At 40.2% G+C, this 23,689-nt stretch overlaps 1 protein-coding gene across 1 annotated transcript; it reads left to right on the plus strand.

Moving 5' to 3' along the window:
* Positions 1 to 3,757: 3,757 nt before the first annotated feature.
* On the plus strand, positions 3,758 to 22,930 carry LOC119727665 (phosphatidylinositol transfer protein beta isoform-like). The gene is made up of 10 exons (XM_038199662.1): positions 3,758 to 3,907; positions 5,275 to 5,305; positions 12,603 to 12,751; positions 13,152 to 13,251; positions 14,395 to 14,475; positions 14,946 to 15,026; positions 15,915 to 15,995; positions 18,327 to 18,422; positions 19,497 to 19,619; positions 22,785 to 22,930. The coding sequence occupies exons 1-10, from the start codon at positions 3,888 to 3,890 to the stop codon at positions 22,824 to 22,826; spliced, it is 804 nt and encodes a 267-aa protein (XP_038055590.1). The 5' UTR covers positions 3,758 to 3,887; the 3' UTR covers positions 22,827 to 22,930.
* The last annotated feature ends 759 nt before the right edge of the window (positions 22,931 to 23,689 follow it).

Raw genomic sequence — 23,689 nt, forward strand, 5'->3', positions numbered from 1 at the left:
GACTCGAGTCACTGCTTTAAAATGACTCGACTCGACTTGAATCATTTCTTTAAAATGACTCGACTCGACTCGAGTCACAAAAATCAGTGACTCATTACAACTCTGGTGTACACGTGCCTAGGTGCAGAAATTGAAAATAGTGGTTGAGTGGATAGGTTTGACTGTAAGGAATATGTGTCCTGAACAAAGCCTTAAAGCCCAAGTCCATCATTTGCAGCTATCCAAAAAAGTAACCGGCGTAATTATTGTTGAAAAACATACTTGGTTGAAAGATAGTAAGGGGACTAAACTCCCTGTGAAATTATCTTTTCTGGCAAGCTCTCATTTTGAAGAAATCAACGAAAGAAGGCATTTCCAACGGTGCTTCTTAAGAAGCACCGTAGGAAAATTTTAATTAGTTGTTCGTTTTGTTATTCGGCGCAGCGCGCACAAGCATTGGAACGACGCACAGGCGCGCGCGGTTGCTATAATTCGTTGGATCAGTGCGCAACATCGTGTAAAGCTGCAATTCAAAACAATTCGAAACATGATTTAGCAACTTTTGATTTTAAATTGAGATCCTAGAATGCTGTTTTTCTCGGAATATGAAGCTGAAGCTGAGCTGAAACTTCATCAAGTAAGTTGTTCAGTATCCTTCATTAGATTTTGAACACTTTTGTTGCTTCAAACGAACAACATGCACTAATTACAAATGATGGACTATAGCTTTAAATAACGGGATGCGGAACGTTCTTGCACTGAGCATCCATTCTTATATGCTGTGGAATTTGCTGTGGAATTATCAATTTGTTTACATTAGTTCTCCAACAGTTGTAATATTCTACCAAATATTTTGTGTTGTTGTTCTTACACCTCAGATATGGCATGGGTGTGTACTAATTTTGAAGTTGTTTTTTTAATAGAACAGTACTTTAATTAATGTGTGCAACATTTGTAAATATTATGATAATGTACATACCTGAGGTTATCATTATGTATATATGAAGCAGACAATTTAGAAAGGTAATAAATATGGAATATCACCATATGAAGCTTTTATTTACTTGTTTTATAAATATTTGTTATTTGTGTTCTTCTTAATTAAGGGTATGGTGGCAAGGATTTTACGGGATATTTTTTTTAGACGTGAGTTTCAGTTGCAATGTGATATTCAATTAGAAACTGGCTAAATAACGGAATCGAGTAATCTTTATAATCCTTTTTTGTGTGTGACAACCCTCGGCAGTTCAAAACATAACAAAAAGGGGGAAAGTGATGTTTTTTCAGCATTGCACAGTGCTCACACTCCATCTTGTAATGCAAGAAATCATAATACATGTATATGGATATGCTTTGGGGTCTATTTAAAGGGAATATACATCATTTGCTTTTGCTGTAATTTTCAGAAATGGATGGAATTGGGGGGTTGGAAATATATAGCAAATATAGTTACACTGACTTTTTGAGGTTTTGGGTTCGAAAATGCTATAAAAACCAAGAAAAACAATCATTTTCCTGTAGTCTGGTTCCCTGACCCCATATAAGAAGAAACAGAGCAGTTTACATACATTGGGGAATTGTAAGGTCAGGGAACCAGTCTAGCTGGCTCGTACCCGTTCATAGGTTTGTAATCGATTGCAAACAAGTGCGATGGTCAATTGGGGCCGGTATTTGAAAAAAAGCCAGTTTTTTCCAACGCTGATCGGCCGATCAGCGTTGGAAATTGATACAAAAATACCACTTTTCTTGAAAATGACAGTATACCAGGTGCCATGATTTTACAGGATGCTTTACACTGTCATTCACTAACAGTCCAGCAAGGTATTTCAAAATGATTTGGTAGTTTTATTTTTTGATGTTTGCAAATGTTGTATTTTCCCTTTAAGTTTGTTCAACCTTGACTGGAATTTTGTTTTCTGAGATTTGTTGACCCCTTGTAAATTTTGAACGAATGACGCATTCATTGAATGACCTAAGCTAGAGTGCCATCTCGGTGATGTAATGAGGCTAGAGGGAGGTAACCACGCACTTATTGAATGACCTAATAGCAAGCTATTGCATAGAGACGAGTGCCATCTAGGTGAGGTAATGAGGCCAGAGTGAGGAAACCAACTGAAAATAGTCTTTGTTTAAAAAAAAAATTAGGTATGTGCGTAAGTTCTTGTGTGTTATTCAATTTTTGAGAAAACAAGTGAGAAAACTGTACAACATTGACGAATAAAAACGAATGTCGGACACTTCGCCCCATTTCCACGTCGCCCCATGTCACTTCGCCCCTAACCACTTCGCCCCATCCCCACTTCGCCCCATTCCCACATCGCCCCATTCCCACTTCGCCCCATTCCCACTTCGCCCCATTCCCACTTCGCCCCATCCCCACTTCGCCCCATCCCCACTTCGCCCCAGCCATTACATGTAAAAAAAATCTCATCTATTTTTTTGGCTTAAAAAACAATTTCAACAGATTCACTAATTGCTAACCAACGGAAAGAATTAGCAATCACCAAATGAACAATTCATAACCAACCTCTTAAGCTAGGCTCTCCTCTACCGAGAAAAAAGCTTGAAGTAAAAGATCCAACTTTGTTCCCAACCCGGCTATCACCGTCTCCATGGGCGTCGCCAGGATTTTCTCTAGAGGGGGGCAAACATTTTTTTTGCCAAAAATGCTTGCATTTCTCAACATATTCTCGATTTATCAGTTTTAAAGGGGGGCAGGGACATTTGCCCCCCCCCCCCCAGCTCATTAAATTTACACCACTTTGTCTTCGCGCCTCTTTTTCTTTTCTTTTTTTCTCTTTTCTTCTTCTTCTTCTTTTTTTTTGCTTTTCCGGGGGGGGGGGGGTTTGCCCCCCCTTGCCCCACCTCGCGACGCCCTTGACCGTCTCCCACTTATCTGAGAACGACAATACCTTTGACATCCTAATTTCACTCTTGGAGGAACCAATCTCATCTAAATGAAGTTGTAAGTGTCACATATCAGACAAATTTGGACGGAACATTTTCCTCAAGGCAGTGAGTTCCCATACCTACGGATTCTTTTGAATCCAGCGGCTGATGATTTTATTCACAAGCCAATAGGAGAGGCGTCTCTGAATGGGATAGAGCCATCATTTCTCTCATCTGTGTCTCGAGCACCTCATCAGAGAGTTTGTATTTTCCTAAGTTTCTAGAATTGGGAGCATTTATTATCTGGGGTCTAAGTTGGCAGTTTGTTTTGGTCTGCACCCCTAGCCTTCACCTTTTTCATACTGCATGGGGCGAAGTGGGGATGGGGCGAAGTGGGGATGGGGCGAAGTGGGGATGGGGCGAAGCGGGGATGGGGCGAAGCGGGGATGGGGCGAAGCGGAGATGGGGCGATGTGGGGATGGGGCGAAGTGGGGATGGGGCGAAGTGGTTAGGGGCGAAGTGACATGGGGCGACGTGGAAATGGGGCGAAGCGTCCGACACCCATAAAAACATATGAATGTAATCAGGATGGTAAAACTTTAGAAATTCTTTCCGAAATGATATCAGAATATTTTGCCTTTGACAAAGGTCTTGCTACGAACTGATCGAGTCGTTAGGCCCTCTGATTTTGTTATTTCAGTTAAATTGATGAATAAAGTGTTGGCATTTGATACCAACAAACAAGTTTTTGAAACTAGCAAGCCGTACCGAGTAAGCTGGTAGCCGGCGCAATCCTATATGGAAATTCACAAAATCAAAGGAGACCATTTAAGTTTCCGGAAACTTTGGTCATAATACCTGTCTCCCAAGGTTAATTGACAAGGTAAACGGTTCTGGGAACCTGACTGCGTGACTTAAGGTTACAATGACGTCATACCCGGTACATCCCGCAGAATACACCCCATAAAAGTCCGAGAAATTCCTGAAACACGCTGTTAAAAATTCCGATCACCACAAACATGGTTATAAGAAGAGAATTGTGAGTATATAGATCGTTTGTAAACCATCATGTGTGTATTACATTAAAAGAATTTAACGATCTGGGGATAATTCTGAGGCAAAATCGATGTAAAAACAATTCCACGCACGTTGTCATAAGAAAGTGCATGAAATTTATGGGAAGATCACCGCAACACGATTGCGTTGCCTGCGCCTCCACACTGCGCTGCGTGATCCCTTATGAGTCATGGTATTTGCAAAGACGTAAACAAAGGCAGAAACAGATATATTGAGATAAGAGAAATTCTCTTATTTCTAATCATGCTAATCTGTAATCATGTTAATTAGGCCTAACATGATTAAAGTAATGTAAACAAATTTGTCATGTTTGTGACATGCCTGATTTTGATTTTATGGCAAACCTAGCTCTACTGAGTGGAGCGTTGAATTACGGGTACCCCTCCATACCAACGCTCCACCGATTTGCCATACTTTGGTGACACCGTCACAGTAGCATAGTCACAAACCCACGCGAGGACAAAAAGACCCCCAAAAAACCGGTAAAGAGAATACAAATGAGAGAGACAGTTATCCTGGATTGATCTATACATTCTTGACATTCCATGAGACCCCTTATATTGTTCCCAAACAGCGAAAAAATTTGAAACAAAAACAGCAAAATAGTCTGAAAACTTACAGCTCAATGTGTTTGCAGGGAGGCTCAGTTCTTGAATCGACTTGTCAAATGAGGGCGTCTGACGTGACGTCACCGTCGTGGCTCGATCGCGAAGAAAAACAAGTCGCGCTTTATCAACGACTGTTTCGTGTAATAATACGTGCTCCGATCCGCGCCGCGCCGTACGACAGTATGGGCTTTGAACACACCCAAGGAGCACAATTTTTTTTCCGAGCAGAATAGGTCTCACTTCCTATAGATTGTTACATGTACGTACATCAGCATTTTGGGCGTCAAATGTTCGTGACGCACATCAGCTGCGCCATATTTTGAAGAAATTTCGAGCAACACGTATGCGTGCGCGTGTTTAGAACAGTTTGCACACTGCTTGCACTCACACCTGTCTGTGAAGTAAACATCTAACAAATGAAACTTTGCACTAACAATGGATGTTCATTGTTAGTGCACCATTTTTCTTTTATTAGATGTTCACAGTGTGATGGTGTCGAACACGCAGTTGTAATTTTCCTACAAAGATGGCGTCCTACAAGAGAGATCTATACCGCGTGCCAATTGCTATTCAAATGTTCTTCAGCATGTATTTAGAAAAGCCTCTGCATAACATATTTGGCAATTCACATTTACCAGATCACTGGCAAAGATCATAATGTGATACCTTAAAACTTCTGATTCTAATGTACACGATATCATTTTCTATTTTTTTAATGCAGCCGGATTGTTCTACCATTGACTGTGGAAGAGGTAGGTGACATTTTTTCTTTCGTTCAAATTCAATTTTGTTCATCATTGTTTTGTGCTTGAAATGAAAACAAACCGTAACCCTGCCCCTTCCTGTTCCTTCAAATTCCACTAAGAGATTCATTTTGGAGGACTTTGCAGGGTTTAGGAAGTTGAAAAATAAACAGGCCAACTTTAGTAATTCTGAATCCCAAAAAAATGTCCTTAGCTATTAACTCCCTACTTACTTTTACGAAGTAGAAGCCCATGTCTGCCAAAATCCATCACTCACTCTGCTTCACATAATGCTTCAGGACAAAATCCGTTGAAATCCACCAGTGGTGCTGGTGGATTTTGGTGGATTTTGTTGGATTTTGATGGATTTGGTACACATGGCTTAAATGACAACAGCAATACTTCCAACGCTGCTTGACCAAATCCTTCAGATTCCACCAGCACTGGCAGTGCTTCAGGCCTCCTGGCCCAAGTCTGTCACACTCCATCAAAATTTAGTCAAACCAGCAGGAGTCTGCAGGACCATGTCCGCCAAAATCGTGGGATGGATTTTGATGGAGTTGGTAAGGTGAAGGCTAGTTTTCATAAGGCAAAGGTGAGGTATTAAGTATTCCCCAGCTAGTTTGAACTCTCCTGAAATTCAAATTTAAGGTGGAGTTTTTTTTTCAACATTTAGCACCGGACAGTGAAGCCAAATGATTTAACTGTTTCTTAAAATGGACTGTGTACTGGTTGGGTTGCATGCCTGTGTACAAAATGTACATAGATGGAGACCAGGAACCAGATATCGCTTTTGATGTATACTTGCCTCAAGCATTACAAGAGAAGTGTTGGACTTTTAGTTTTCATGTGCCAGTCTATGCATGCTGTCAACAGTGTAATTCTTGGTACTCTTGTTATGCCCCAACTACAGTGAAACGCTCCTATAAGGAGCATCGCAGGATCCACAGAAATAGTTCGTAATAGCGCTCGTTTGGTATAGCGATTTTAAGCTGCCGGTGGTCCGGTACTCACTTTTCGTTAAATAGCGCCCTTCAGAACTTTACCCTGCACGCCTGGTAGTTTATACCGAAAGACGACTTTGAACACATGCCAACTATTATTGAATCATGTAATTACACAGTTTCTGAGCTTACTAGCTACAGCAATGGGTGGCTTTTCCCTTCTATTCCTTGGGAAAATAATTTTTATAGCCACTTGTCACTCTTACATGTACATGTATGTTGACAATTTTCAACAACAATGTTCGGTACTTTTTGTACACAAAAATCGGGAGCCAAGGACGATGTTCGGCCCTAGGTTGGTGGTTCCCCAGTTTATCAATATCCGTGTTCAAGGGGCGTCCCTTGAGCAAAGATATTGACAATTTGGGGAACCGCCGACATACATGTAGGGCTGGATAGCTCAGTTGGTAGAGCACCGGAACGGCAATCCAGAGGTCACAGGTTCAAGCCCCGCTCCAGTCAATTTCTTTGTTCAACTTTGTAAAAATGTATGTTATCCGAAGACATTCATGATGAGAAAATGAACACCTACTGTACATTGTAAGTTAATTAAAATGGCCATTGTACATGTTGTAAGCAACTGAAGTATGTAAAAACTGTCATTTTAAAATGTTTATCCCACGGTATTCCCCAGTTATATTTTCATCATAAGTGTGTATTTGAATCTGGAAATAATCTTATCACAGGATAAAAAATCTACGTTTTTTTAACAATTTCTTATTAAAGATTTCATCCTCTCTGAATTAAATGGCCCCTTACATGGTGCATTCATAGTACATATTCGACTCGGGTCCCCTTTCAGTCCGAGCTGGTCGCATATATTTTTGTCTGCAGCCATGGACTTTGATCAGCCCTTCCCTGACATGCCTGACCGTGATTGCCTGATATATTACTAGCCTACTCCATATAATTATTACTCAACTTAATCTTGTTGCTACCGGCTGCCTTTAGCTGTGTTAATGATATGGAGCATTTAATCAAGGATTTACATACAGTACAATGTAATGTACATGTACATGTACAGTGTATGTTGAATGTATATTTTGTACAGTGTGAGTAAAAAAAAAGCGGAACCCAAACCCCAAAAATTATATTTGATATAATTTAAAAAATATATGTAGCACCAAACATAATAATGACTGGAAAGCCAATTTCATAAGCTACTTTTAGATGGAAAAATTACTGCAATTGCTCAATCCGTTAAAAGGATATCACCATTTAAACACAATGGCCCTAAAACCTGTTTCATCCAAAAAAAACAAAAAACAGTTTATTGTGTATTCTGATTGTTTGGAACAACAAAGAAAATGACACAGAATACTTGTTTCAACAACTGCCAACGACTGAATGCACAATATCTTTATTAGCAACCCTGGTAAGGCAAACAATAGGCCCTATGATTTATAAAATTCACTTTTTAAAAGATGGGCCTTCAAAAGAACTTTGTTGAATATTTTTAACTTTTAAACTGAGGTTTTATCGCTGGTGATGTTTGAAGACAATTGTGACGACGATTCTTGAAATCGCATTTTTGGATGAAAGAGGTTTTAGGGTCATTGCCATGATTGCGTTTAAATGGTGATATTCTTTGAACGGATTGAGCAATTTCAGTAGTTTTTTTCACGTAAAAGTAGCTAATGAAATTGGCTTTCCAGTCATAATTATGTTTGGTGCTTCATATTTTTTTTAATATGAAAAATAATTTTTGGGGTTTGGGTTCCGCTTTTTTGGACTCGCCCTGTATTTTGCTTCACTCTGCTGATGTACTGTATACATTTTGTGTGAATACATGTACATGCATGTGTACAAATGTATGCATGTATAAAGCACTTAATGCAGTACTGTTTGTCCTTGTAAAACCACCTAGGATAATTTGAAATTAGCCGGAAAACTGCACTGATTTAATTACGATTTAATTTGATTTAGGAGTGCCAGCGGGGGACACACCGCCTGTGTGTACTGGTTCGCGAGAGTATGGCGCGAAGTACGCACGACCAATTCTATTCTCAATGCATAAAAAAACGATAGTGTCTTCGCGTGAGCATCGGGCGTTGTAAGCAGTGCGTCACTCTCTGGTCTCCCCGAACTCTCCATTTCGCACCGCTGAGGGGGTACTTGGTCACGGAGCCCGTTTTGTCTTTTACTTCGTTTCTTAAGCTTGTCAACGACCCTCGCTCTCCCAAACTAACTAAATTTTGACAACAGTTTTGTGATGATTGGAAAAATTTTGAAATATACAATTTATTATCTTCAAGTAAACCTGAATCCTCGATCCTGATTGGTCGATCCATGGCAACAAGCCGTGCTACATATAACTATGTAGCGCGGCCTTGGTCCATACCGCACTCCGCGTATTGCGCATTTCTAAGATAAATAATAATAATAAAAAACATTCGTATATAGCGCATATCACCGTGAGGTCCCTATGCGCTCTCATGAAATCAACAATTATACAAATTGAACAGATATGTCTTGACCCGGGTTTTGAATTGCGAGCGCCATTCTGTACAACACGCAGCATGCGCACGTGCAATAGGATAACCGCTGCGGTTTTTTTTGTACAACGTGTGTGTTCCATCTTAACTGTGCGTCAAGCTTGCTTGAAGATAAATTCGTTAGCACGCTCGCGTTCGTGGAACACGGAAAATGTAGTGCGTCTGTGTCCCACATACCACGAGGCTGAAGGACACAGACGCACTACATTTTTCCATGTTGCACTCGCGCTCACGGGATAACTTAAAAAATAGTTTACAATATTTTTATGTACGTGTGCGTTACATGTACATGCACATGTATACACTTTACACATTAAACATTCACTTTCTTGTGTACACTTACATACAGTCAACTCTCGTTAATACAAACTCTATTAATAAAAATTCTGGTTACAGTGAACATACATGTACATGTACATGTAAGGCCTTGGTCCCGAAGGTGCATTCAAGTGCACAACAATGGGACAGACACTCATCTTAATACAAAATTCTCATATATCGGTACATGTATAGGCCTACATAACAACCATTGTGGCCAGGTCTGGTTGAGTTTGTACTAACGATAGTCGATAGTTTGTGCTTAATTTGCATTTTTAACTGTGGTGCCCTATTTTGTTGACACCCATGGCTAACGATTGTGTTTTATTATTCAGACAGCGATTGACAATTAGCTTGATTTGTTCAGTGCCCCTGACCATCTGTCTACACACTGACATATAATGATATCCATACATGCGTTTCCTCCTTTTAATATTTAAAGGGGCACTGTTCTTAAAGTTATCATTTTCAACAACTTGTTGAAATTTTAATGGTATGAAAGTTCCTACTTAATTAATGCCATAAATTTAAAATGAAAATCCCCAAGAAATTCAGAAAGAATTTTTTTTTTGGCTTGTCATCATTGGCTTTCCGAAAATTCAAATATGTGTTGTTGGTTTTTTTTTGCAGACACCTTAAATGTAAATAAGTAATATCAGTTGTAAGAATAGTGTAAAGAAAATTGTTTTCTTTTGTCATGTTTTTAATTTTTTTAATAATAAATTTGATACCGGTAGGTACAATATCTTGAAATTGTGAGATTGAACCCTTTGTTGCCCAAATACATGTAGAAGGAAGTGTATGCCCTTTAAAGAATATTGATTCAATACGGTCCGAATGCAGTAAGTCTCGTTGAATGCTCTATGTATGCAAATGTGTCTATTGTGTCATAGCAATACATGTACTTGTACAAATGTATTGCATACAAAATGTATGTAGTCCTGTGGGTAGGCCTTCCAGTACGTGTATACAGGAAATATTTTGAGATTGGGAATAGAAATGACTGCGTTTAATAGACATGAATGAACTCATTAATTATTCGGGCACAAGGTCGGCATTTAATTCTGGCACTTAAATTGAACTGACAGCGACAGACAGCACACCTGTAATTATGTACGCTGGTCATTAGGCCCCCCAAAAATAATGTTGTGTTTCCGGTAACATTACCCCAAAAAGGGTCGGTAGGTAGGTATTTTTATTTCTTCCTTTCTTATGTTTAATTTATTATTTGGTAAAGAATACATGTGTGCATATTGGAGGATAAGTGGGCAAGTAGACTTTCATGTACTTGTCAGTACAATCAAGGTAAATTTTTTGGCATACAAGTATTTACATGTAAGACTTCAAGTTGGGGTATTTTTTCATCTCTTAAAAAATACACATAATTGAATAAAAAAAAAAAATTCAATTCTAAAACAAAAAACAAATATAAAGTATAATGCACACCGTAGTATACCACATTTTTTTAAAGGGAAAATACAACATTTGCAAACATCGAAAAATAAAACTACCAAGTTGTTATGAAATACCTCACTAGGATGTTGGTAAATGACAGTCTAAAGCATCCTGTAAAATTATGGCACCTGGTGTGAAGTCATTTTCAAGAAAAGTGGTATTTTTGTATACATTTCCAACGGTGGTCGGCCGACCACCGTTGGAAAAACCTAACTATTTTTCAACTACTGCTCTGTGCTCCAAATTTACCATTTTTTCCAGTCCAAATTTTGTTTGCTATTGGTTCCATGTTCATGAACGGGTGCAGGCCAGCTAGACTGGTTCCCTTACTTTATAACTTTCCGGCATTTTTTATCCTTTTCATCTTTAGTGGAGTCGGGGAACCAGACTACTTGAACATTTTTGTTTTTCTTGTTTTTTCGGCAATGATTCGGCAATTAATTATGCAGCTAGACCTCGAGAAACTGACCAATCAGCATCGCCTTCTACAATGTATACGCGCGTAATTTGAGCTCCCTGCGTGCGTAAACATCACCCCACGATCAGTAGCATGTTTGTACAGGTTGTCATTACAAAAACGCGGCATCGCAATTGACCAATCACAATCTTAGTCCTGATTTCGGAATGAAAATGACATCACACATGCTAGACAGGAGACGTGGCTCCGTGGATAATGGGTGATACTTAGACCACGTTTTTTTTTCAGGCCCGGTCAGGTTAACGGAAACATTGTCTTTTTTATTTTGGCCTCATTGATCATTGAGTGATCTAATAGTCACTGTGACGCGTTTCGTCAATGTGTAAATTCATTATTGCGATACCTAGAAAATATGGATCCAATTTTTGTTTTTCTCCAAGAGTAATGGAAAAGAAAGCATGTGTTTTTTTGGTTCAAGTGCTGAATCTAAATTGTTTTTTGATTTTTGCAAATGTTGAATATTACCTTTAACAGTCTGGTACATTGCCTAATCAGGGAACATTTAATTTGTCTCCAGATCAGGCAACACATTTCCAAAAAAAAGGATGCAAATCACAAATATCATATTTTGCTCATAACTTTTTAAGCACATTGAAAAAAATATTTTTGAAGATACAATATTTTCGATATCACTTATTGAACAAAATGAAAAAACTATTTTTTTTTAATTATTAATTTTACATATATTTTTTTCAAAAAAGAACATTTCAAATTCTCATATTTTTAGTCTGCAACACGTCACCGCTTAGGCACTTTGTGAAATTATTCAGTCATTCATTAGACAAAAATACCATATTGTTGATTTATCGTTATATATCGTTATATAAAGATATAGATCATTAAAAATGGCAGGTCAAAACAGTCAGATGAAATTAAATTAATGTTTCCTGAACAGGAAGCACTCTTTTTTTTACATCACGGATGTTCCCTGTTTGGGAAACATTGTAAAGTGTCTCCAATTTTGGAGATATCTAATTGTTTCCTGTTCAGGCAACAGTTAAGGCATCTCCAGTTCTGGAAACACTTTAAATGTTTCCTGATTTGGGAACATTATTGATGTTTCCATAATTGGAGTCATCTGATTGTTTCTATTTTTGGAAACATGCCTGCCATGTTTCCTGTTTAGGAAACATGTATCTTCTTATGGCAACACTTTTAAATAATATGACATGATGTGTGATTAGGGTATTGTAATTAAACTTCAACAAAAAAAGGCAGTGCAAAGACTTTGTGTGTTGCCTGGAACACCAAAATAGCCATTTACAGCGTATGCAGGGTTTGACCTTAACTCTTTTTTTTTTCACTATCTAGCTGGGCTACTGAAAGAAAAAGAAAATAGAAGATTTTTTTTTTTTTTGAGAGTGTCTCTCAAACAACAATGTGCACACATGTAAAACGTGTATCCTGTGACAATCTTATAAGTGTTTTATAAAATTAGACACAAATTGATACAGGTTTGACAAAGTCAACGCCAAAAGATGCCAAAGGGTGTAAAGACAATCTAAAGTGTCCCCCCCCCCCCCATTAACTCTTTTGTACAAATTTGTGTTTTGCAGTACCAGGTTGCTCAGCTGTGGGCTGTTGCCGAAGCAAGCAAGAATGAAACGGGGGGCGGGGAAGGCATTGAAGTCAGGGAGAACCATCCCTATGAGACGGAGTCGGGAGAGAAGGGCCAATACACAAACAAAATCTACCATCTAAAGTAGTGAGTCTAACTGTAGCATCTGGGTGTTGTACGTGCGAACAGATTCAGTGATTTATAATGCAAAACGAGACTGCGTCTTGACCTCGAAATTCTGACCATTCAGCGGGCCCCTGTTCCGGATCTACCGTAGCCAGTTATTAAATTTACAAAAACATGTCAGCCAAATTGACCAATCAACAGCTTAGTCTATGGTTTCCGATCGAAACGACATCAAAGTTTCTGAAATCGACTCCGCTTGGCTGGCACGTGGGGTAGCATAAAATTTGCATGCTATTTGTTTCAGAATTGGCCGTTTATGCGCGCTTGTGCTCATTGGCTGGATGCAGCAAGGTCCCACAGAGTTTTACACCTGAGACACTGGGTTACGTTTGACAAGGTTACCTTTTTCTTTTTGTAACAGCAAAGTTCCGGTGTTTATCAGAACATTGGCACCAGCGGGGGCTCTGGAGATGGTAGAAGAGGCTTGGAATGCATATCCATACTGCAAAACAGTCATTACCGTAAGTAGCTTGACCATACCAAATGAGGCCAATTTCTCACTGGCAATGCACAAAAAGATGGCAAACTTTGGTGACATTTGCTTCAGTGGAACGTACCCCAGCTCCCACAAAAACCTGGGCAACGTTGATGAATTGTCCACAGTCCTGAGCTTCTCGGCTTTCAAACGATCCTGTCATCCAAACGATCTTATCACCCATCCTAACCATGCTAACAGGCACGCTATACATGACTGCACACATTGAAATGTAATTTTGAAAATTTCAATCAGGGAGTTTAGAAAAAGGCACATTTCATTGTATCTTTGAACCATGGCGGGATTATTTTTGGCCGAAAAACACCAGTTTAGAAAAAGACAAAATATATCGGCCAAAGTCAAGCACTGCACATACCAACTTCGTGAGAGTCATTTGTCGATGTTTATACGATACTTTATCACGGTAACTTCATATTTTGCAACACTTCACGGCCCTGCCACGGAGCGATATTTGCCACGACGACAGGCTGTGTACATTGGCCAAGTTCAAGTTCAACACACGGTGCTTACAAAACCAATGGGAGCCACTGACATGTATACACGTCCACCGCTGGAGACTCGCGGAAAGCTTGACAATTTTACCGGTCACCAACCCCTACAAAAATACATTGTCAGATCGTGTTTACACGTCCTACAACATTAACTGGTTAACCCCATGCGTACGGGAAGCGGTCATGGCCGCGGCCGCTAATCCTCATTGGAATGCAGTTGCCAGCTGTGGTATGCCGTGGCACACGGCTAGTGGGTAGTTCCACAGCTGCTGCTTTTGTGCAGTCCCGCTACCACACAAAGGCTGTGCAGTCATGCGGGCCACTTGCTCTATGTGTGGAGAAATGTCCCCATTACACCCCGTCCCTAAGGGGTTAAGAGACTTTGTTTTACAATTCACACAAATTGAAATTCTTTTTGTAGAAATGTTACCTCTTTAAAAAAAAACATGCTTTCGCTTGATGGATTATATTCATATTTTTGGAGATTTTTGTCAATTTATAGTTGCATATTCTGAAAACTTCGAATCCTACAAAATGGTAAATTCCACCCCGAAATGACTTGTTATAGCCTTTGTGCGAAAATAACACTTTCGCCTCTTTCTTTTTTTGCCCAACAGAATCCTGATTACATGGGAAAAGAAAAGATGTCCCTGACAATTGAAACATGGCACAAGCCAGACAGAGGAGAGCTACACAATGTAAGTATACAGAGTTTAAAAAAAAAGAGAAAAAAAGAATCCCAAATAGCGCCCCCATTGTGTAAAGAAGAAATTTTGTAAAGGATTTCTGCATGTAGCACTTTCCAGATCTAAGATGTGAAAGCCCAATTCATAAGCTTTCATGGTATTTGCCTTGTGTGCATAGTGCTAAATACCTCCTTTTATGGAGATAGAGGCTCAGGCTGCATGATGTGGCGCAGAACGCAGCAGTGTTTAAAACCGGCCGTTGATTTTATCTGCCGTTTAAAACCACCCACATGACATGCTCTTGACCAATAGAAATGGGTAAACTGTCTTAGTATTTATGAATGGATGTTAAAAACCTTCACCTTATTTTAGCATTGCTTTAAAAAAAAAAGAGGTTGAAAAATCCCACAATTTTTTGACCAGACTGTTTCTCATGAGCTTTATGTTTGATATTAATTGAACAATTTTTTTTTTTTCCCTAGGTTCACAATTTGCCCCCTGAAAAGTTAGCGAAGCGAGACGTTATAAATATTGATATAGCACACGACAAGATCAAAGATAGCGTAAGTATATGCAGACACATTGGCAGATGCCGGACAGTTGTGTATTTGGGCCAACTGCCCTTTGTGTTAAGTTGTTACCATCTGAAGCTTATAAACCTAACCTTCCCAAACCCTCCAAAATCCTTTTTGCAAAATGGAGGACTTTGCAGGATTAAGACTATGGCAAAAATGCGTGGCTGATTTCAGAGGATGCACTGTGTCAAGGTCTTGGGCCGGACCTTGTGGTGTTTATGCTCAGCCGTGCATAAATTTAGGCCTGGATTATGCTTGAAATCCTCCGCACTGCTCCAGGATGTCACTGGCTCTGCTTCAACATATTGACAGTGATTGCCGGATTTCGCAGTGGATTTTGCAGGATTGAGGCGGTGGTCACCCCTCCAAGGACCTCATTCAAGAAATAAAGGAGGATTTTGCAGGATTGATGGCTGTATGCATTTTTTACATGGAGGCAGTGGGAGGATTTTGCAGGATTGAGGTTACATCCTAGCAAAAATGCCAAGGGAGTTAGGGTTAATATTACAGTGTAGCAAAACAACTGCAAGATCTAAATCTATTCCAAGTTTGACATTTCTGGGGTGGTTTTCGACATTATGGGGAAGTTTCCATGTCCTGTGCAAATTACATCTTAAGTTCAACCGAATCCATTCCCTTTCAGTGATATTTCCAGTACTTTTCAAAACAACCTCACAACTTTCATGCCTATTGGGAGCATCTAAGCATTGGATCACAGTGCTTGTTGTTCTTAGGCAAGACACTTTACTACAAGTGCCTCTACCTGTGAAGTGTTTTGTATGTAAAGCACTGTATAGGCAATGCATTCTTCACCAGAGGAAATGTTATTTGTAACTAATCTTGCTAATTTTGTTTTCTCCTGTAACCAATCCACAGGACTACAAACCAGAATTTGATCCAAAGAAAGTTGCTTCTGCCAAACTGAATCGAGGGCCTCTTACAGACCCTAACTGGCGAGTAAGTACATGTTAATCTATAGTATAATGTCTTGTGTGTTCATCAATGATAAATTCAACAGTGTTGTAGCTTCAGTGAGTACAGGGTGAGTTTAAAAATGAAACCCATATGTCGGATTTGTATTTTTTTTTTAAGATTGAAGTTCTTGCATGTAGCACTTTCATAATCTAGGATATGGAAGCCTAAATTTATAAGCTTTGTTTTAGTACAAGAATCATTCAAATCACTCATGTACTTTTTAAGTTACAGAATTTTAAACACAACCACTGTTTTAAAGTTCTGTCCACGGATCACAAAAAAAAAAGATGTGCGTTCTTTCAGCAAAACATAAACGGTTCACACTCATCCCTATGTAGTTTGTTTTTGTTTTGCTGAAAGAACACTTACCTTTTTGCGATCCGTGGACAGAACTTTAAAACGGTGGTTGTGTTTAAAATTCCATAACTTGAAAAGTACATGAGTGATTCGAATGATTCTGGTACTAAAAGAAAGCTTATGAATTGGGCTTTTATATCCTAGAATTTGAAAGTGCTACATGCAGAACTTCACTAAAACAATGGTCCCGACATCTGGGGTTCGGTTTTTTACTCACCCTGTATGTACACGGTCAGGCACCTCTTAGTCTACACCATCACACGATTATACCTGTCTGCTAATTTTGCTCAAGACATTTTTGTTTCTGATTCCTGTTTTTACCCCTCAGCCGAGAGGCTCGAGGGGTATTGTCATCGCCTAGGGCGTCCGTCCGTCCGGATGTATGTATGTCTGTCCGTCCGTCCGTCCGTCCGTCCGTCCGGGCAGCTTAGTTTCCGGATGATAACTTGAGTTAGAAATGTTGTTTGGGGTTGTAACTTCGGTAGGGGGTTGCCCTTGGGAGTAGGCAAGTTGGGATTGGTTTTGAGGTCAAAAGGTCAAAGGTCAAGGTCACCGTGGTGAGTTAAATGTAAATGGTTTCCGGATGATAACTTGAGTTAGAAATGAGATTTTGGTGTCTAACTTTGGTAGGGGGTTGCCCTTGGGAGTAGGCAAGTTGGGATTGGTTTTGGGGTCAAAAGGTCAAAGGTCAAGGTCACCGTGGTGAGTTAAATGTAAATGGTTTCCGGATGATAACTTGAGTTAGAAATGAGATTTTGGTGTCTAACTTTGGTAGGGGGTTGCCCTTGGGAGTAGGCAAGTTGGGATTGGTTTTGGGGTCAAAAAGTCAAAGGTCAAGGTCACCGTGGTGAGTTAAATGTAAATGGTTTCCGGATGATAACTTGAGTTAGAAATGAGATTTTGGTGTCTAACTTTGGTAGGGGGTTGCCCTTGGGAGTAGGCAAGTTGGGATTGGTTTTGAGGTCAAAAGGTCAAAGGTCAAGGTCACCGTGGTGAGTTAAATGTAAATGGTTTCCGGATGATAACTTGAGTTAGAAATGAGATTTTGGTGTCTAACTTTGGTAGGGGGTTGCCCTTGGGAGTAGGCAAGTTGGGATTGGTTTTGAGGTCAAAAGGTCAAAGGTCAAGGTCACCGTGGTGAGTTAAATGTAAATGGTTTCCGGATGATAACTTGAGTTAGAAGTGAGATTTTGGTGTCTAACTTTGGTAGGGGGTTGCCCTTGGGAGTAGGCAAGTTGGGATTGGGTTTGGGGTCAAAAGGGCAAAGGTCAAGGTCACCGTGGTGAGTTAAATGTAAATGGTTTCCGGATGATAACTTGAGTTAGAAATGAGATTTTGGTGTCTAACTTTGGTAGAGGGTTGCCCTTGGGAGTAGGCAAGTTGGGATTGGGTTTTGGGTCAAAAGGTCAAAGGTCAAGGTCACCATTGTGAGTTAAAGGTAAATGGTTTCCGGATGATAACTTGAGTTAGAAATGCAATTTTGGTGTCTAACTTTGGAAGAGGGTTCCCCTTGGGAGAAGGCAAGTTGGGATTGGTTTGGGGGTCAAAAGGTCAAAGGTCAAGGTCAGCATGGTGAGTTAAAGGTAAATGGTTTCCGGATGATAACTTGAGTTAGAAATGAGATTTTGGTGTCTGACTGAGGTAGGGGTTTGCCCTTGGGTACAGGCAAGTTGGGATTGGTTTTGGGGTCAAAAGGTCAAAGGTCAAGGTCACCGTGGTGAGTTCAATGTAAATGGTTCCGAATGATAACTTGAGTTAGAAATGAAATGTTGGTGTCTAACTTCGGTAGGGGGTTTCCCATTGGTACAGGCATGTTGGGACTGGTTCTGGGGTCAAAGGCCAAAGGTCAAGGTCACCACGTGAGTTAAAGGTTAATGGTTTCCGGATGATAACTTGACTCTGGCTGAGGGGTTTCAACAGCAACGCTGTTATTTTTGAAAATGCTTCTTCTCGCAGAAAACCTGTGAACCTCATATGTGTGCGTACAAGCTGGTGACCATCGAGTTTATATGGTTTGGTCTGCAGGGGATGGTGGAAAGCTGGGTCCAAACGGTAAGAACTGAAAAAAGCAGTGTGTGAGCTCTCTTATTTAGGGCCAATGGTTGTCCACGATCGGGAGGTAACACACTGAGTATACAGTGTTTATACGTTGGTGAAGGGCAAAAACCTAATTTGATTTATATCACCCCGACGCAAAATTCCATCTTATAATAGTTTATGCGGTACCCGCTGCTATGTACATCAGATATGAACCAGCCAACCGATCCCGTTAGCTCGATGGTCGAGTGGTAAGACATCTGCACTAAAAAGCAGGAGGTCGTGGGTTCGAGTTCCCGTCCCACCCGAGTGATTTTTTCCAACTTTCACTCGGGAGGTACATGTAACACACTGAGTATACAGTGTTTATACGTTGGTGAAGGGAAAAAAACTTAGTTTGATTTGAATTTTATCCAGTTGCAGTTGGTAAGCACTGGCCATGAGATAGTTTTGGCCTTAATAATAATACATACTTATAATAGCACTTTTAACTAAGATCAAAGCTATTTATATTATTATTTTTCCTGATCATCGGGCATATGAAACATTTCAAAGAGAAACTCAGCTCCCTGGAGAGTATACAGCTCGATGCTGCCATTTCGGCGCAAAGCAGCTAAAATCAATCACAATAACCATCTCTGCCCTCGTAGGTACCCATCTACTCTTGGGTGGAGAGAAGCAATGAATGACAAGGTGCCTTGCCCAAGGGCACATGCACTGTAACCGCAGGCTGAACTCGAACCCACAACCTGCAGAATTACCCGCAGACTACGAGTTCAATGCTCCAGACCACGAGGCCACTGTGTTCCTTACAAGTTTTGACCCGCTAGGTCTTACAAGCGAGCAGGCGTCTAACTTTGTCAAGTGTTTTGCTAGTTGCCTCGTACCTTAGTTAGTATTTACTGTGTGCATTCAATCCACAGACCACTGGAAGACTGCAATGGCACTCAACTGAGCCATCCATTCCTATGCCTTTAGTCTCCCAATTAGTCAAGGTTTTGCTGATTGAGGCGCTTGCATAAGTGCCAATAGGTCCCACATTTAATGCCTTACATTCCAGTGTTTGTCTTCGTTCACTTGTTACTCTAGGCGGAGAGAAAGGTCTTCACAAACTTCCATCGCCAGGTGTACTGCTGGATGGACAAGTGGGCGGGTCTGACCATGGAAGATATACGGGCCATCGAAGACCAAACACAGAAAGATCTCAACGAGGTAATGACACACACACACACCCTCAGTTTGAGATTTTGTCTGCTTTTCTGCATGTTTTCCAGGGCATGCAGAGATGCAAAGTTTTCTGATTTTAATCCGACTTTTTCAAAAGTTTTAAAATTCCGATTTTTCTGACCATCTTTTCCCCACAAAATCTGATTATAGAAATTAAATTTAAAGCCAGAGTCCATCATTTGTAGCTATCCAAAAAGTAACTGGCGTAATCATTGTTGGAAAACATACTTGGTTGAAAGATAGTAAGGGGACTTAACTCCCTGTGAAATTATTCTTTCTGGCAAGCTGTCATTTTGAAGAAATCACCAAAAGAAGGCCTTTCCAACAGTGCTTCTTAAGAAGCACCATAGGAAATTCAAATTAGTAGTTCGTTTGGTTATTCGGCGAAGCGCGCGCAAGCATTGGCAACACGCACATGCGCGCGCGGTTGCTATAATTCGTCGGATTAGTGCGCCACATCGCGTACATGTAGCTGCAATCGGCTCAGTGAGAACGTGTTTCGGACGCTGAATTCAGGCCCAATTCAAAACATGATTCAGCAACTTTTGATTTGAAATCGAGATCCTAGAATGTTGGGGTTTTTTTTGTCGAAATATACAGCTAAAGCTTCATCAGGTTAGTTGTTCAGCACCCTTCTTTAGATTAGGGCTGTGCCGAATATTCGAATATTCGGTTATTCGATCGATAATCGAATATTCGAATATTTATTTTCGAATAAGAATATTCGGTGGTGATATGCAATGACATAAAAAAGTGGAAAAAACTTTTTTTTTAACAACAAAAGTGAATTCTCAAAGTTAAGTTTCAAGTTGCTGCAAAAAAACCCATAAAAGTAGCTTGTATATATGCCAAGCAATAATGCCATACATATAATTATTACTTCTGCTTTGGGAGTGCTTGCACTTGCAGTAAAGCCAACCCATTTTTTTAACGCCGGACTGCAACATCAATCGCTGATGCTTCCGACAAGATAAACAAGACATTTTGTCTTTCATGTCTTTACAAAACACTTCCTGACACCTTTTCATATCAAACTTCTAGCATGAGTAGTAACGTTTCCGTTGTCCGTATTTTTGTTTGTTGTTGTCCTACTTACAATCCCTACTTTCAAAAGAAAACCGCCGCTGTTTTCCCCGATGCGATCCTGGCAAGTTTCCCCGCGCGTTGGTGTTACATGTACATGTGTGCAGCATAGGAAAATGCAGCGTGGCATTAATTGGAGAGGAGCACGTGTTAATTTCCCCACGTGCGCAGTGGGAGGGGCTTACTGGATCGGCTATTGACATCGCGAAAATGGCATGCCAACATCGATGTAGAAGACCTCTGCAATCTCATGCAAAGAACTTGATTTCTTTTTTCTGTGTGGGCCTTTGTATTTTCCGTTTTCATGTACTTATTTTGAGGACGTACTGGTCGCACAAGAAGCGGTACATTATACACTGATACAGCGAAGCCAATTCCCCCCAAAGTTTTCCATCGCCTGTTCAATCGTGTCGAATGCACGTGGTTATAGGGAATCGCCTTGCACGCAGTATGCTGCCCACAGCACGTGGCGGTGTTGTAGAAACTTGTCATGAACATTACATTAAAACGTTTTGAAAACCTTGTTTCATTTACGTTACGGACTCTGTGATTTTTCTAAAAGAATTTCTTGTTTACTTTTAGGGGTAAATTTATTATGGCTGTTAGATGTTCGCCTCAATGCCTCCGTAATTATATACATGTACATGTACAAAATAATCTAGTTCTCTCAACTGATCAGAGCACCCTTTTATCGAACACATTTTCGTTCGCTGTCCGTCAGCTTTGTTCGCTGGGTTAGTCTGCTAATTGCACCCAATATTTGCACAAATAAAACATACATAAACACTTCAAAAACTAGTTCAGCAATTATACTTTCTGTAATAATAGCGGGAACCTCTGGCTTATGTCCTCCAAGTCGAGCAAAACGCAAGAAAAAGGGCAGACAACAGAGAGGATTTCAAACTCAAAAGAGCTCTCATTTATTTTGCCAGACAGACTTTGCGGTCAACTCACCGCACCGTACCCCTGATTCCCAGCATAGAAAACCACAGCTAGACAAAATGTATCAAAATGTTGCAAGTTGGAATATCCAAACCTTTTAGTGGCCTATTTGTTAGAAACTTATCTCCAGAGCACGCACTTAGCCAGACAAAAGAACCGGGTCAGCGCACCTGTGCCCTAATTAGCCCGCCAACAATGCGCCTGCCGGAGCTCGGCTGGCGATTTTTTTTTTTTTGGCTGAAATGTCACCCTTCGTGTTTTGGGTACACAGCTTATAATACATCCCTGTGGGCAAACAAGGAAATACTGCTTTGCACGTGTCAAGCTGGGGTGTGTGTATGCCGCGCCCACGCCCATTATTTGCATAAACTTAAATATGCATTTACAATTCAAAGACCCATATTTCATTGAATAAAGACATTAAATATCATAGGTTTTTTTCTTGGAGTTTTTGGTTGTTGAGAATAAGTTTATTTAAAATGATATAAAATGATTTCCTCAATTCTTGGTGACAAAAGTGCGAGTTATTATTATAAAAGTGATTTTTTATCCTCAATACTGTGACTAGGAAGTATACCGTTTTGTAGACTTCAAGAAGCTTCCAGTAATAGTTATGCTCGGTTCCTGTTTGCGAGTTAAGGGTCGGAGAGTCACAATAGCTGACGCCACCCGCCGTGTTTGGGGTTCACGGCTTAATACGTCCCCCATGCAAACAAGGAATCCTTCACTCTAGCTTCTCTGGTTATTGTTAATCTTTAAATTACTGACGACTGAAGAACAACTGATTGTTGTCAAATACCTGATTTACCTGTGAAGAAATCATGCATGGCATGCTGATGTGCGCACGTACGTTGACTACATGTACCTGTATGGCATTTTTTGCTTTTGAGGGAATTTGGAATGGCCAAATAACCGAATATTCGAATATTCGATCGATTGGAAGGTCGAATATTCGAATATTCAATTATTCGAATTGACTCAGCCCTACTTTAGATCTTGAGCACTTTTGTTGCTTCAAACGAACAAAGTGCACAAATTACAAATGATGGACTATACCTTTAAATGGAATATGATGAAACAGCACCGCGACATCTGTAAAAAAAATTTATTTTTACCCATAAACAGATGCGGAAAGGAGGGGAACTGAAAGGAACAAAGGAGAAGTGATCACCGGCTTTCTTCTTAGACGACTCGCCATATTCCAAGTGGAGAACGATACGAGAGCGGGGTTTGCTAATGTAAGGCCTCCAAAATAATGATATTTAAAACAATGAATAACCATGTTTTTAGTGATTTAAATAGCCTCTTTTCAAGTCTCCATTTATGCTGTCATGACTGTCGATCAAGTAAAATGTAAGTGTAAAAGTGCCCTAAAAAAATCCGTAAATTTAGTTTGGTTTTTCTATTTAAACGCTGTACAGCAATTAATTTTGTTTACCCAATGCTATTATCGAATGTTTTTCGTGAGCAAGGGCGGATCCGAGGAAGGGGTGGGGGGGGGGGCATGGCCCCCTCCCCCCCCCCCAAAAAAAAAACGAATCAATTTTTTGGGTTTTTTGTGACGTCGCAATAAAGGCAGACACTGCGTACACCACCATCTTTTCCTCAAAAAGAATGGATAAAGTGGTCAGACCCCAAGTGGGACCAAAAAGTGTTTTTGCCCCCCCCCCCCCAAAAAAAAGTTGTGTTCTGAATCCGCTCATGTTCATGAAAATGAGTGAAAAATTGACCCGAGTTTGAGTACGAGTACCACATATAGAGATTAAAGTCCGTACATGTTGCCGAGCTCAATACTGAATGAGATACTCGCCAAATGGCAAGGCTCTGCTAAACCACAGAATTCTGGTTAGAAATATGACACTATTCAGCACTACATTCGTTATTAAACCACTGCCAACCCAGTGAGAAAAGGAATTGTCAGTAATAGAACGTACGCGGCACACAAGCCAACATTCGTGGTTAGGACTCTCGGCTGTATTTTAATTGGTACTTATGCTTGAACTAGAGTGCAACCATCGAGCTATTTTAAA

Source organism: Patiria miniata, unplaced genomic scaffold, assembly GCF_015706575.1.
Source record: "Patiria miniata isolate m_02_andy unplaced genomic scaffold, ASM1570657v1 HiC_scaffold_1, whole genome shotgun sequence".
Lineage (NCBI taxonomy): Eukaryota > Metazoa > Echinodermata > Asteroidea > Valvatida > Asterinidae > Patiria > Patiria miniata.

Coding starts and splice junctions, on each gene's coding strand:
- LOC119727665 (XM_038199662.1), top strand. CDS start 3,888: ATGGTTATAAGAAGAGAATT. Junction 15,027..15,914: donor ACGACAAGATCAAAGATAGC/GTAAGTATATGC, acceptor ACCAATCCACAG/GACTACAAACCAGAATTTGA. Junction 19,620..22,784: donor CACAGAAAGATCTCAACGAG/GTAATGACACAC, acceptor ACCCATAAACAG/ATGCGGAAAGGAGGGGAACT.